The sequence below is a fragment of the Humulus lupulus genome, chromosome 9 (genome assembly GCF_963169125.1).
Source record: "Humulus lupulus chromosome 9, drHumLupu1.1, whole genome shotgun sequence".
NCBI classification, from domain to species: domain Eukaryota; kingdom Viridiplantae; phylum Streptophyta; class Magnoliopsida; order Rosales; family Cannabaceae; genus Humulus; species Humulus lupulus.
This window is the reverse complement of record NC_084801.1, coordinates 126,231,005-126,245,823: the sequence shown is the minus strand read 5'-3', so window position 1 is coordinate 126,245,823 and position 14,819 is coordinate 126,231,005. Positions and strand designations below refer to the sequence as shown.

Sequence of the window (14,819 nt, the reverse complement as noted above, 5' to 3'; positions counted from 1 at the left end):
ATGATCCACTCGATTGCCCTATCAGCATCACTTGTACAGATGGGACACCTCGGAATTTACACTGACATTTGGTTGCCAACACGATAATCAAGAGGTTCTCCCCAAATCTGTCAGGCACGAGTAATATGGACGCACCAGTTATAGTGAAACACATATGTGTAGCATGATGAAGTTGAAAGGTCAGGGGTCACCCAGGCGTCCTTGAAGTAAACGAACCCGCCTCTTGGTAAACGAACCAGGCCGTTGGGATTTAATCAGGGATATTGGCGCAAACACTTTTCATGCGAGTTTACATCAAGAGGTCCCCCACGAAAATGGACCCATTTCCCGGGGAACAAACCGGGATACTGAAAATTGATCCGGGAAATGAAGCAAGCCTCCACTACGCGAACACAGATAAAGGTTTGGGGGGTAAATGTTATCCATGTTTCCTCCCCGCACACATGGCATGATACTCTAGGTCCATGGGTTATCCCAAAGGGATCGAGGCCCAGACTGAGCCCAAGGGACAGGGAAGGAATGAATCCTGGTGGCCCAAATATCAGCAAGCCCAACATTATCCACTAGACATCCCCGCGCCAAGGAAGTCGGGACCATGACTTGGGCACGGTTTGTCAACCCGGACCCAGTATAAGGCGTCGTCCGGGGTGCGAATAAGTAGGGTGTTTCCAAGTCTATGAATGGATCGGGACGATAGCAGATGAACCTGAGTTCTGGTAAACGAACCAGGGTCTTGGTAAATAGACCATGACGTTGGTAAATGAACCTGGATTAGGCGTCCAGGTTGGGTATGATAGACTGTCCCCGACACTGATATCACCCCGAGAAACACAGAGTTTTGTCTCCTCAACTAACCTGCAGAAGAGGTTACATTCGAAATGTCCCCCGTTATTCAGAATAGTACTGCACTGCTCTGACGGATCCTGTCCCTAGGATCTCCTTAGAAGCCCACGCGGACTAGACTGAAGTTGCGTACTGTTGTTAGTCGTACAGCATGGTTATGCTCGAGCCGGCCCAATGGGCCCTGATTAGTGTATTTTATTTAATAGAACCCTTTGTATTAAGCCTCCGTTAGTGAGAAAATCCTATTTACATCCGTATTGGGCCCAGATTAGTCCAGCCCAAGTCCAGAGCATCAAACTGCCTATAAATAGGGCCAGTTGTGCACTATAGAGGGGATCCGAGTTTTCCTTTGTAAGCACATATTCTGCTCAAACTTATAGAAAACTCCATTGTTGAAGCTCTCTAAGCTCTAATACAATAGACTCGTGGACAAAGGCTCTTTAATGCCCCAACCACGTAAAAACCCTTGTGTGATTCTCTTTAAATCCTTTCTCTTTGCTCTCTTATCTTTGATAATTCTAGTTTCCAAAAAACTCGGTAAACAGTTTACAACTTTAAAACTAAGCAAATATGCATTGCACGTTGCTTCTCTCTCTCTCTCTCTCAATATATATATATGTATGTATATATATGTATATATATACTAGGTGCAATTAACGTGTAATGCACGTTTTCTTAGTTTTATTTAGAAAATTTATTAATTATTTTTATTAAGTTTTTATGATTGCTATATAAATTTTAAATAAATAATATTATACATAAAAGAATGACATAGAAACATATTAAAAGAAAAATTAAACCAAAATATTGTTTATATATATTTTAAAATAATACGATAAGATTTTAGATTACAATATACCATATTTAAGGTACAAAACATTCATGATATTATTCAAATCATACATCAATGATTGGAGAATAAACTTTTTTATTCTTGATAGAAGATAAATATTATTCTAATTTCTTATTTAGTTACAAGTCATATTATTTATACACACGCGACACTTATATATAATGTATTTATTATGTATTATATATTATTGTAATAATAATATTTTATAACATGTGAATTTATATTAATATAATTATTAAATATCTAGTTTTGTATTAAATATTGTTATAATAATAATATAAACGAGAGCGACTACAACGCATCTTTTTTTTACAACACCGATGTATCATTTTTATATTTTCGGCACCTGGATAGATATAATCTCAGTTTTTTTATGTGACGGTGTACATTATAGCTATCTAAAACATCCTACAAATTTTCAAGAAATTTTGAATAAATATGGTACCAAAAACAGAGTTTAAACTGTCTGTTGCACGCGTGCTTGTTTTTTTGTGTACGAGTGTAAAATTTGACAGTTTGAACTTTGTTTTCGGCTTCGTAAACTATTCAGAATTTCTTGAAAATTTACACGATATTTTAAATAACTACAATGTATATTGTCATATAAAAAATTTGGAATTATATCTATCCAAGTGTCGAAAATAGAAAAATGATGCACCGGTGTTGTCAAAAAAGTGGACGTGTTGTAGTCACTCCCATATTTTATAATATTTGAATTTATATTAATATAACTACTAAATATTTATTCTAGCAAAATTTTATAAAAATTATGATTATATTTATTATATGTTATATATTATATATATTATAATAATAATAATATTTATAACATATATCATATGGATATATTTAATAAATATTTAATCTAGTATTAAATATTATTATAATAATAATATTTTATAACATTTAAATTTATAATTAATAAATATCTAATGATACTTTATAATATTTAAATTTATATTAATATAATTAATAAAATTTTATTTTTAATTAATTTTAAAAGTACATTCCGTTAAATATTTAAAATATTCCGTTAGTTAAGAAAAAAACCGTTTAAATAAAAAAATTCCTTTGTCAACACACTTTTTATATATAAGAGATATATGTATGTTTTTTACTTCTTTTTTTAGCATATTGAGGATTAAAATACAATACTCATCGAACCATCAATAGAGCAAAATCAATCCTTTTCATTTATAAAAAGAAAAAGAACAAGAATTTTTTCAACATCGCATACAATTATAGACCATACCATTCTATGTGGTCATTAAATAACATTTTTTTTCTTCTCACAACTTTGATTCATCAACCCCCAATTTAGGGTAAAAAAAATTGTATTACAACCGCTCATTGATCAGTTTACATCATTTCGCCAAGACACCCCAATGGGTCAAAATCAACACAATCAGTAAACTCAGTATATTGATATCTTCAGAGGTTGATCTTGAACACAAGAAATAAAGAAAAAAAAAAGGGTTGGTGGCTGCGGTGACAGTGGCAGCAGCGTCGGTTTTTATGGTTAATTCGTATTGTGAATTCTCCAGCATTGACAGAAGCTGCCCTCAAACTCCATTATTACATTTGGTTACCAGACCGAAACAAGCTCTTCGTCCAAATACCTCATCGATGATAATTGTATTACACTAAATAAAATTGGAGCTAGAGCGAAAACCGAACCACCTACCCAACCTTCTACAACAGTTCAGGAAACCAGACCCGAAAGCAAGAATAAATGAGCGCACCTTTGGCTGAAGTTACTTGGAAAGCTGAGCACGAAACGAATCTGGTTCACTGGTATCGGAAAAAATGTTGTTAGAAGAAATCTGAAGTTTTGCTTGTACTTTGGTGGTTCTGGATCTCCACACAGCCATTGCCCATTTCTATAATCTTGTACAGCGCATATGTTCAAACAATAGCCAGCCTTGCAGGAAAATGTGATGAGAAAAAGTCTTAAGGGCTTTCAGGGAACAGGGGGAGCATTTTTAGGGTATCTAGCAGAAGGTACGCGCTGTAAGCCTCGTGGGAAATCTTGTGGCGGCTTCAGACGCTTACTTGGGAATCCTTGCAATAACCTAATTATCGAAAAACACCAAAATAAGTTTCGAGGGCCAGACTGCTCATGTTAGATTTTACTCAGGCTAAGATAAATGCATAAGATAATATAAGTCACAGATCATAAATGTCAAACCTAGGTGAACCCTGACGTTTCTGACCATGCATTGGTCTTAAACTTCCAAGGGCCCTTTCAGCGGCCTAAGAAAATGAAAACATAAACGTTAGAAGTGAGAAGCCATACTTGACACACCAAAGAAATTGAAATAAGGTTCAAGAAGAAACTTAAAAGTTTACACAAAAATACCTGCAGCCTTGCATCATCCCATGTCATCCCAATTCCTTTCCCAGCGACCTGGCCATCTATTTCTACCTAAAAAAAACAACAAATACACAGGAAAGTCGTTGGAGTGGAGAGTATAGAATGATTATTTGATGTATTATAAAAGTAATCAGCTACTAATATTCTACGAAAATGACAGAAACTATTATCTTCAGAAAGTTCAAGGAAAGGATTAAACTATGCAGTTTCATAACAAAATTCAGGAACATTGGCATGCTTCATAAAGAAGTTAGCTTCAATCGAATATATATATACACACACATACAAAGATGAACCAAAAATAATTATATTGCATTGATTAGAAGCGCCATACTATTATTCATTCATCAATGAAATAATTATGAACCACTAGCAATTTACCAAAACTAAGATGGCCGTAATCCATACATGACAAGAAATCCATTTGAAATTATCCAAATTTGTAAACCAACTGCTTTTCTCAATACATACCTGTGCATGCACTTCATCTTTTCGGACCAAACCACTAGAAGGTAAAGGCAGAGAATGAAAAGCTAAACTAAGACCCTCCATCATACACTGAAGAAATCCAACATTCAAACACAACATATTAAGTTTCTGCAAGTAACAGAAAAAAAGAAAAACGAAGAAGACAAATTGTCAAATAATTTATATCTTACATAATCTTTAAGTGCAGAGACCGAATTAGTAGATTTCTTGGAGCTCTCCAATCTAGATCCCAGAAACCTAGGTGGTTCTGATGCATTTGAAAATGACAAAGACTCGTCTTTGGCCAATGAAAGGCTCCCAGATGAATTCACATTACTAACAAAACCATTGTCAATAGTATCAGGAAGCAGAGAACCTGAATCTGGCTTAACTCGAGATAAATACACATCTGCAGAAATTGTCCCAGGTTAGCACAAATACGAATCATAGAATATACGAGGGCAACCCTCAATTTAGAATTTTCACAAAAGTGCTTTGCTAACTCAAAATTATGAGTAGACATTCAAATGATTGTAGATCATTTGCAGGAACCACAACAAATATTCTTACCAGCCAAGTTCTTAAGAGAAAACTCAGCAGCAAAAAGCTGAGCTTCTCGTCTTGTTCTACCAGTTCCATCACCAATTTTTTCTCCAGCAAACCAAACCTATGGCAAGGCAGAATGAACTTATAAATAAATGCAATTTCTTTCTAAGAAAAGAAAAAAGTAGCCAAATTCGACCAAAAATGACATGCAAAATTTAGTGACTCAGACTACCATTTTGCATGTGGATCTAATCCTAGAAAAACTAAAATAATTTTTACTTAAACCAACAGGTGGTTTTGTCATCTATTTCTAACGAAATATAACACAGCTATAGAAAATGTTAATTTGAGCATGCCATACATAGTATATATCATCTACTAATCAGCTCTATAAGACCAAAGCACTAATGAAGAAAACGTATAAATCATCACATAATCAAAGAAAGAAAGATAAAATAAGTATCATTTATAATCTATAATAATCTCAAAGCTAACTTTGCTTTTCCCACAGTCATCATCAACTTGATTTTGCAGACCAAGCCTTGTTTGATGATGAATACCACAGCCTAACTAACAAAAAGACATGTCGACTCTTATCATCAGGTTTCTACTCTTTTAAATGACTATGAACTGTTTCAAAACATACCATTAGTGCATACAGATCAGATTACCAACCCAAGAGACCAATTAAAGACAAGTTTCACACTACGACTAATTTGCTTTATTCAACAATTTAACATGGCACATGCAATAAACATGACAAAAAACAGTTAACATTAGCAAAACGAATGCATAAGGTTCACAAGTTGAGAGTTAAAAGTACCTCAATAGAAAACTGCAAATCAGTGGACGCAACCAAAGATGGCTTAAACTCCACCTATATGGTAAAAAGAACAAGTACAAATATGAAAAATCAGATATGATTATAGGTACTATATACTTATGCACTGTGCCAAATTTTGCAAGAAATACTCATACATTACCTTGGTTCCACATTTCATTCCAATTTCCAGTAGAACACTAACTGGAGATTCTGCATTTGACACTGCCGACCCAGAATCAAAGTCAGGTTCCCTAATGCTCGAGGACGATCGACTCAAGGAAATCTCCTCCCCTGCAAATATGCAGCTACAAAATCAATCATAACATAACAAAGTAGCTAGGAATCATTCAAAACAGACAAATCCAACTAACTCATTAACAAATTCCAACTTCTAAAGCTCATTAATCAGAAAAGTTATTCTGATCTCACCATAAACATAATGTTTACACATCAAACAACTTTAAACAAAAGAAGGCAGTGAATCACCAAAATATTAATCAAACCAAATGACCATAAAAGTTTGTGAATGCCAAAACCCAATAGTAAACATGAACCAATCTCAAAACACAATTATTTATATCACTCACCGGACACAGCATTATAAGCAGACAAGGAATGGTTTGATCTCATCTGATCATCTCTATGGAAGGCCTGCAAAGGTAAAGTGTCAAAGAATGATGAGCTTCATCAGTCAAAAACAGCCCCAAAACTTGCAAACTAAGTACCAAATACCTCTTTTGGTAATCTTTGATTTTCGTGAAGAATCCTATCAGAAGGGATTGAACTCTCAACCTTGGGGAAAAAAGATGGATGATGAGGCCGTTGCTTCTCAATATGCATTGACTCTGCATCTAAAGAAAAATCTTTGGGTGCTACCCGATTTATTTGTCGTGGAGGGCTCATTTCTTCCTCTACTGGAAACCAGCCTCCACGAGATTGTGCCCTAGGAACAGAGACTTGCATTGAAGGTCTTACAGGAAATTGAGGTTCGGTTGGTGCTTGCTCTCTATTATCTTGCCCATGTTGCAAAATGAGAAGCCTTCTCCTTGTATCAGGATCTAACTCTGATTCTGGTACCTCACCTTCTTCTCTAGCGGGAGAACTTTGCAAACTTGATTCCAAAGAGCCAACATATGATTTACCTATTGGAGCTGCCTGAGGATACTGTACACTGGGGAAAGGCGTCATTGACACTTGAGATGCTGGCAGTGAGATACTTCCAGAAGATGGTAGTGTATATTGAAGGGGGGGAGCAAGTCTAGAATCAGGGTTAATGGCTGACGAAACAGCTGATAATGCTTCCTAAAAACAAGAAACAGCTAGATTAGAGTGTTGACCTGACGTTAACTAAAATCACCTATAGATGTCCATTCATATGAGTTACAGAACAAGATAACTCCACAGCCCATGAGCCTCAACAAAGAAGTAGAGAAATATATTTCAGAATCTCAAAAATTCATACATAATAGTAAAATCATACAAAAGTGCATAAATTTAGATTTTAATAACAACCTTCAGTCTCCTTTCAACCTCAGCATCTGCCATGCCATCAAAAACAGGTAAATCCCTATTTCCATTTGCAGCAGAAGTAGAAGCAGAAGCAGAACCATCATCCTGAAAAATGCAAATAATAAATCTCACAAAATGCACAATATGAAATTGCAAGGGAAGCTTCCAAAGAAACTCAAATACATATTGCTTCCCTATATTCATCCCAGAAAACAAAAATCCCCTAACTAACCTCAGAAACTAGATAACTGCTCACATCAGGAGGAGAAGGAACATCTCTAATATCATCTTCATATGAAATTTCAATAATCTTTTGTAGCAGACAGTCATCAAATTCTCTGTTGGCAAATTCCAAGGTTATACACCAAAGAAACTCCATCATGTATAAACATATTGACCAATATTTAATTCTCAAGACAAGATTAAAAAATCAATATTTAATTCTCAAGACAAGATTAAAAAATCAATATTTAATTCTCATCTTCACAAGGGTTGTATCTTACTTGAAAAAACCACCTCTGACATTGCAAGCAACATTTCTCGCAACACACAAGACAGGAACAGCATTGTTTGCCTACAAACATTAAATCCAAGATAATTGTCACTTAAGCCATATGGATACATTACAAAAGTGGGTGCATGTATAAATCAAATAGTGAGAATATTCTAGTTTCAAAAACTTGAAGATTAAAAGCAGAATAATACTTCAGCTTGAGGAGCATAGTATGGAGCAAAAGCAGGCACAACATGCACCCTAGGTTGATCTCTCTCATCCCACACTTTTAAGCGATCATCAATCACCAATGCCATCTTTGGATGGCACAGACCATTTTGAAAGACATTGAACAATGATTTCCTCAAACCTTTAAATATACAACAAATATAATAAAATCAATGTTAGAGAAACCATAATACAGCAATATGAGGCGCAAGGATTGCATAAATGAAGTGCAAACAATTTCAAAATGAATAGTTCCACTCACCAGATTTAACACACACGATGCGATCCAGTAATTCTTTGGAGTTTATCAAATTTGACTCTGGATCAAGAAGCCTCCACATTTCTAAAGCATAATCCCTTTCAGCCATCGTACAAACATAGACCTCAAAGCGCTTACGCCCTCTTGCAGTCAAATAACTCCTAAGATCCTCCCACGCAGGTCTCAACCTCACAAGAACACTGGTATCACGAATCTACAGTAGCAAGGAAGTTCCATGTCTATCAGAAGAACTTATACTAACAAATATATCATCTTAGAACCTCGAGAGATTTAAAAAAAATGGTGTTAACAATTCTGCAGGCAGTATCAGTCAAATCCTTGAAGTTTCCAAAGAATTCTAAGGTGCGAAAAATGTACAGAAAAACCCAAAGTAATACATGTCAATACAAATAAGCGGCTCGCCAATCTTAAAACTGCTTCAAAATTAATAGCTACAAACCTGGGGATTAATGCGCGTCAGAATGATGTTTTTCTCATTTAACCTAATGAGCGGACGGACAATAGTTTGATGATTCCCAGACAAAGCAGGAACAGCCTCAGATTGAATTTTGATAACCCTCCCATTGTCAACAACCTGATCATTTTCAGCATATTGCTTCAATATAGCCTTGTCATCCTGATAGCGTCTGACTTCTGCCACCATACCAGAAAGGCGTTGTGGGTCTGACTCACTGGTTATTTTTCGTTGCAGAGCCTCAATTCTATCCTCAAATGAGCGCATTGTGTTTGCAACTATGAGAGTTTCATCAAGATCAAATACAATACCAAGACATCTAAGGTTCAGCATGCCAAGACAAGAGTTGTAAAGTCCTAATGCAACGTTGAACCCCCAGAAACATGGATACTGTTTGTCATTTTTCCTGGAATACATTGCAACCAAATGAAGTTCCTCCCCTGCTAAGGGCATCACTGCAGTCTGTACACATAAAATGAGAATCTAATCATCTATCTAATGAAAGAGTTACTAAATCTACATGTGTATAGCAAACGCTTAAAACACTTCCAGCCTTGTCATATGAATCTCCTAACCAGATTTCCAAAAATACATTAGTGAGTACCAAGGAAACATTAATAAAAATTGATTATCACTAATCAAGTCAGTAATTATTTACACGGTAATGGCAAGTACTCTAGCTCTTCAAAAATCTATACAAAGATTTTCGGCAAAATTTAACAAGAATAATCTCACTTGTACAGATTACAGTACTTTCTTGGTGTCAAGTTTCAGTTCTAAACTTCTAGTAACGAAATAATCCAGAAAATCTTAACATTTTACTTTCCAAAAGAGTAAGAAGTTCAGGCATAACAAGCTCATTATTATTACCATAAAAACAATAAATACTGATTATTATTCCAAACAGATTCACAAAATCTTGGGCAAAAAGTTCCATATAACTCGATTGCCATAAATTTTCAGACATTTTCATGCATATCTCAAACTGGGTCCCCTGCAAATACTGTCCAGAGTCAGAAGTAGTGCATTATTTGAAACTGGGATTCATCGTATTTTAAGTTGGTCTATAAGAATTTCATTGCTTTCGATTCATTATAAGAATTTTCTCATTATTATTATTATTATTATTATTATTATTATTATTATTGTATGAATCGTTCTTCTGAGTTGTGCTTATTATACCTTGTTCTCCATGACACAGGAGGAGTGCAAAAGAAAGAGCGGCGAGTCCTGTGATTGCGAGGTCTTTGACTCCATTTTGAAGCAAACACCACAAGAATTAATGGTATGGAGCACTGCCAGTGGTGGACATCTCTCACTTGGTTGCGAAAAATGGCTTATTCTGATATCCTTCAAATCATCGATAATCTTCTTCTTCTTCTCGTTGTTGTAATTCTCTTCATCTGGGTATATCTCAACCTCCCCAAGTAACTCAACCCCTTTATACACCAAAGACTTAAACATTTTCTTTTTTTCCTTTTCCTTTTCTCACCACCCAAACACCACCTCCTCCCTCATCGAATCCGAGTTTTCAAATCTCATCAAGTTCAACTTAGTAGTTTAAAAAAAAAAAGGGGGGGGGGGGGGGGGAATTTCTTACAAAATCATCAACAACTTCTTCAAGAATAACTTTATAGAGTTTGGTCCAATTCTTTTGTGCTTTTAAATCTCTAATCAAATGAAAGAAAAAGGAAAATTTAGGTTTTTGTTTTTCTTCTTCTTCTTCTGCAAACTTTTAGATCCCAAATTGATGATCTAAAAACTAAATGTTTTAAAAAAAAATCAAAATCTCTCCTAACAGATCGGAAATTGGATTTTGTTGTTCCTCTCTATTATGTGATATTTGGTACTACTAGGGTTTGGTGATGATGATGATGATGGTGATGAACGAGTCGCCAAGAAGAGAAACCCTAGATCCAGATAGCGAAAGGTCAAAAATAACACTGCCCAAAAAAGTTGAATTAAATATATAAAGAGTTTTATGGTTTAGTTATAAGAGAAAGCGGTAGTGGCAGAACCGTAGTTTCTGAAAACTTCGAGGGGCAAAATAGAAATTTCATTAGTTCAACCAACAAGGATCGAGATTCTACTCCATACAAAGGCGTTGGTTTACGTGACGTGGTTTAATACCAGATTCACCTGTTGAAAAATTAAGGTTTTTTTAAAACAAGAAAAAATTAATTATTTTTAAAAAACAAGAAATGAAAGTGCGATAAGTTAACACGTGGCAGAACTTTATTGGGCAAGCATATCTATGGCTGTAGTTTTACAGCTCTTTATATTCTTATGGAGTAGGATTTTTACCTGAAGACCTGAAACGGTAAGGTATTTTTTACTTTAAAGTAAAATAAATATATATGGTACTTTTAAACTCCTATTTTTTATGTAATATATTAATTGGAAGCTTTTTAAGTGTTTCCATTTTTATATTTAAGAAATTATAACTTAATTTTTTTTGTATGACAACATACACGATAGTTATAGTAGCACCCCGCTAATTTTTGGAAAATATAACTTATAATGTCGAAATTAAAGTCCAAACAGTCTATCTTATATGCGTATTAAAAAAATATACATGCGTGCAAGTGACTATGTAAATTCTAATTTCAACACCGCAAATTATTCGAAATTTAACGAAAATTAACATAATATTTTTTATAACTATAATATACGTCATCTTACAAAAAAAAATAGTTATAATTTCTCAAAGTGCAAAAAGTAGAAAATGTCCATACGGTAGGAGCATAAATGATGCATCTACCTAAGAAAATTCATATATTTATATGTATATATATATCTATTAAATTAGATTATTTTTTATATGGTGTCTAATAATAAAAGCAACATGCAATGCACGTTTGCTTAGTTTTATTTAAAAAAATGTATTAATTCATTTTTATTATATTTTGTAATTGTAATTTAAATTTTAAATAAATAAACAGTGTCATATATTATAAAAGAATGATAAAAACATATTAAAAAAATTAAGCCAAAACATTGTCTTTAGTTTTTCTTTTAAAAAAATATGATCATTTTTATTTTTTTATAAAAAATTTGTTAAATAAAAAATCTATTAGATATACATTTTTTACATATAAAGATATGATGCATTCTAGTTTTAAAGTAAATTATTTGATGTTGTTTATAGTTTGAAATTTAGTGTTCATAATAATTTAAATTTTAGTATTTTTTTTTGTTTTTATTTATATATTATATTATATATATATATGATGATTGTAGTTTTAAAATTAAATACTTTTTTCTAATGTTTTTTAGAAAATATATTCAAAATAATAAAATATTCAAAAATCCTAAATTAAACCAAAATTTAAAAAGTTTATATGATCAAATTTTAATTATTTAATTTAAATTTTTTTAAAGTCAATAAAAGATTATATATAAATATATATTATATAATTAATGGCTAGAGCAATTAAAATAAGTAATATTTCATTAAAAAAATGGTAAATACTATTTTGGACCCTATGTTTTGCAAAAGTTACCGATCGAACCCCGTGTTTTGTTAAATGACAAAACGAACCCTGTGTTTTGCAAAATGGAACAAAATGATATCCTAAACCCGATTTTGGTCAAACAATTTTTCAATATGACTAAAATACCCTTAGGTTTCTGAATTAATGAATTTATTAAATAATGAAAAATAGATTTTAAAATAAATGAAAAAAAAACATATATTTAATTTTATTTTTATTTTTTCTCCCCTCTCTCTTCTCTTCTGTTCTTCTTCTCCTTCTCATCCACGAACCCATAACCCAGCCCATCAGCGAACCCAACTCCCTAGTCACGAACCACCAGACCCACCTTTATTTCTTCACATCATTCCATCATTATGTTGGTTTTTATTGATCAAATCAGAGATCATGCGCAGCGGAACAACAATCAAATTGTCAGATTAATCCCATAAGATTTCTAGATCTACTTCTTCACACTCATATATATATTGAATCAAGGACAAGAATAGAAACATTACCTCAGGTCCTTCCTTGCTGCTATCTTTTCGTATGGCTGAATTCTTGAGATCTCACACCAAGATCTTCCAAAATGTTCTCAGTCACACAAAGAACGAGTGTGGGCTCGCTATACAAATAATAGGCAATAACTATTTATCAGATATTCTCAACACATGAGATCTGATAAAGTTTGGACCTAGGTTTTGTGAAGAACAATGACCTTTGTTTTTGTCACTGATCTTCTTCTCTGAGAGAACCCTAGATATTTTTCTATCCCTGAAAACTTACGTTCTGTGAAAACTGATATCCAATATTTAATAATATCCAATATATTAAAATATTTGTTATTTTAAACAAATTCAAAATAACTGATCAGTTATCAGATTTTTGTTTAAATAATAATATTTTAATCATATTAAAATATCTCATTATTTATTTAATATTTAAATAACTAAAATTGTGGAATCAAGAGACTCAGTCCATCTCTTATGTGTGTAGCACAGTGCCTGTGCACTGTGCCACACGTGTACCACATGCATGTGCAGGCATGTGATTTTTCCCAATTTTATTATTATTTAAATACCAAAAATCCCAAAAATTAATTAATTCAAAATTAATTATATTTTTGTTAAATCAAATAATTAATTAATTTTTAATTAATTAATTACACATAATTAATCAATAATTATGTTTGATACATAGAAAAATATTTTACTTATCACATAAGTCCTTTTTGCCCATTTTTGTATTTGCCTTTGACAGTGATTGTTTGAGCCATTTCGGGGACCATGGACCTATAACATTAAGCTCCAATAAATTGAAACTAAATAATTAAACTCTTTAATTATAATAGTTAATTTATTAATTCTGATATTACTCCACTATAAATTTAGAATTGCATTCTTTATGTTATAGACATTCTTTTACAGAAATATTTTTCTTAAGTCGTCCATTGATATAACCATCTTACAATAGTTCAACCCTCTAGTTAATTAGTTCATAAATTAGAATGGAAGAATTACCATTTAACCTTTCTAATTTACTTCTTATTCCTTAAGTACCATTAATTCACTAGTGAATAATTAATCTATAATCTAATTATAGATTTGAGCTCAAAATCATTCAGTTCCAGAATTAACCCTTAAGGGAACTAATATACGATCCGTTAGGAAAGATTAGATTCCGTATTGTTGATACATGTTCCCAGCCATCCATGATATTAAATCTCCAAAACAAAAGTCATTAGCCTCATTCTTTGAAGAGACCTTAACGAATGAATCAAAAGATTTAATAAACATGAACAGGAGTTCATGCACACTCAGGATTCAGGTTGATCTATAAATGATCATCAGTTATGATATGAATTACAAGTCTTTATTGTTAAATGGTTTTTGGATAAAGACTTTAATTCACATCGGTCCTTGTCATATATAATCATATTATATAAAGCACCTTTACCGAGATGTCTTACCACATCAATAATCCGAATCTAGATTATTTGTATCATAATGATACTCAGTAAACGGTACTTACAACTCCAATTAAAGAATTCCATAACTTTAATTTGTTGTTGTTGACTATTTTTATTCATTCATGTGATCTTAATTCTCTCGTACCAATACAAGATCACATCCTCAATAATGAATATGGAATTTTTATGATATTTACAAAATTATTCAAACAATAATTTAACAATCTAAATATAACAATAATAATAAACCCATCGTATTTATTTATTCACAGAAAAAACAAATGTCTTTTCATGCTTTTAGGACACACTCCTAACACAATATTGTAGCCATGGAGGATTCAACTACAAGTTTAGATTTGAACGACAAAGGCAGACTTAGACAACAACTTGAACGACGAAGGCAGACTTAGACAACAACTTGAACGATGAACTTGGAGGCGAATGTGGACGACGACTTCAAATGTGGATGATGGTCGGGTTTTAGCTAGGTGCACAACTTCAGATCT

At 33.0% G+C, this 14,819-nt stretch overlaps 1 protein-coding gene across 1 annotated transcript; it reads right to left on the bottom strand.

Moving 5' to 3' along the window:
* Positions 1-2,866: 2,866 nt before the first annotated feature.
* On the bottom strand, positions 2,867-10,829 carry LOC133802350 (RNA polymerase II C-terminal domain phosphatase-like 1). The gene is made up of 17 exons (XM_062240650.1): positions 10,054-10,829; positions 8,857-9,333; positions 8,400-8,610; positions 8,122-8,279; positions 7,920-7,990; positions 7,649-7,754; positions 7,420-7,521; positions 6,640-7,209; positions 6,495-6,558; positions 6,068-6,198; positions 5,908-5,961; positions 5,109-5,205; positions 4,730-4,947; positions 4,542-4,628; positions 4,056-4,121; positions 3,885-3,949; positions 2,867-3,768 (listed from the first exon to the last, which is right to left on the bottom strand). Exons 1-17 carry the CDS (start codon positions 10,333-10,335, stop codon positions 3,657-3,659), a joined length of 2,871 nt encoding a protein of 956 aa, XP_062096634.1. The 5' UTR covers positions 10,336-10,829; the 3' UTR covers positions 2,867-3,656.
* Positions 10,830-14,819: the final 3,990 nt, after the last annotated feature.

Excerpts from the sequence above, each read along its gene's own strand:
- LOC133802350 (XM_062240650.1), bottom strand. The coding sequence starts at position 10,335 with ATGTTTAAGTCTTTGGTGTATAAAGGGGTTGAGTTACTTGGGGAGGTT. Across the intron at positions 8,280-8,399 it reads CATCGTGTGTGTTAAATCTG|GTTTGAGGAAATCATTGTTC; the intron begins GTGAGTGGAACT and ends GTATATTTAAAG. Across the intron at positions 4,629-4,729 it reads TCTCTGCACTTAAAGATTAT|TGTATGATGGAGGGTCTTAG; the intron begins GTAAGATATAAA and ends GGATTTCTTCAG.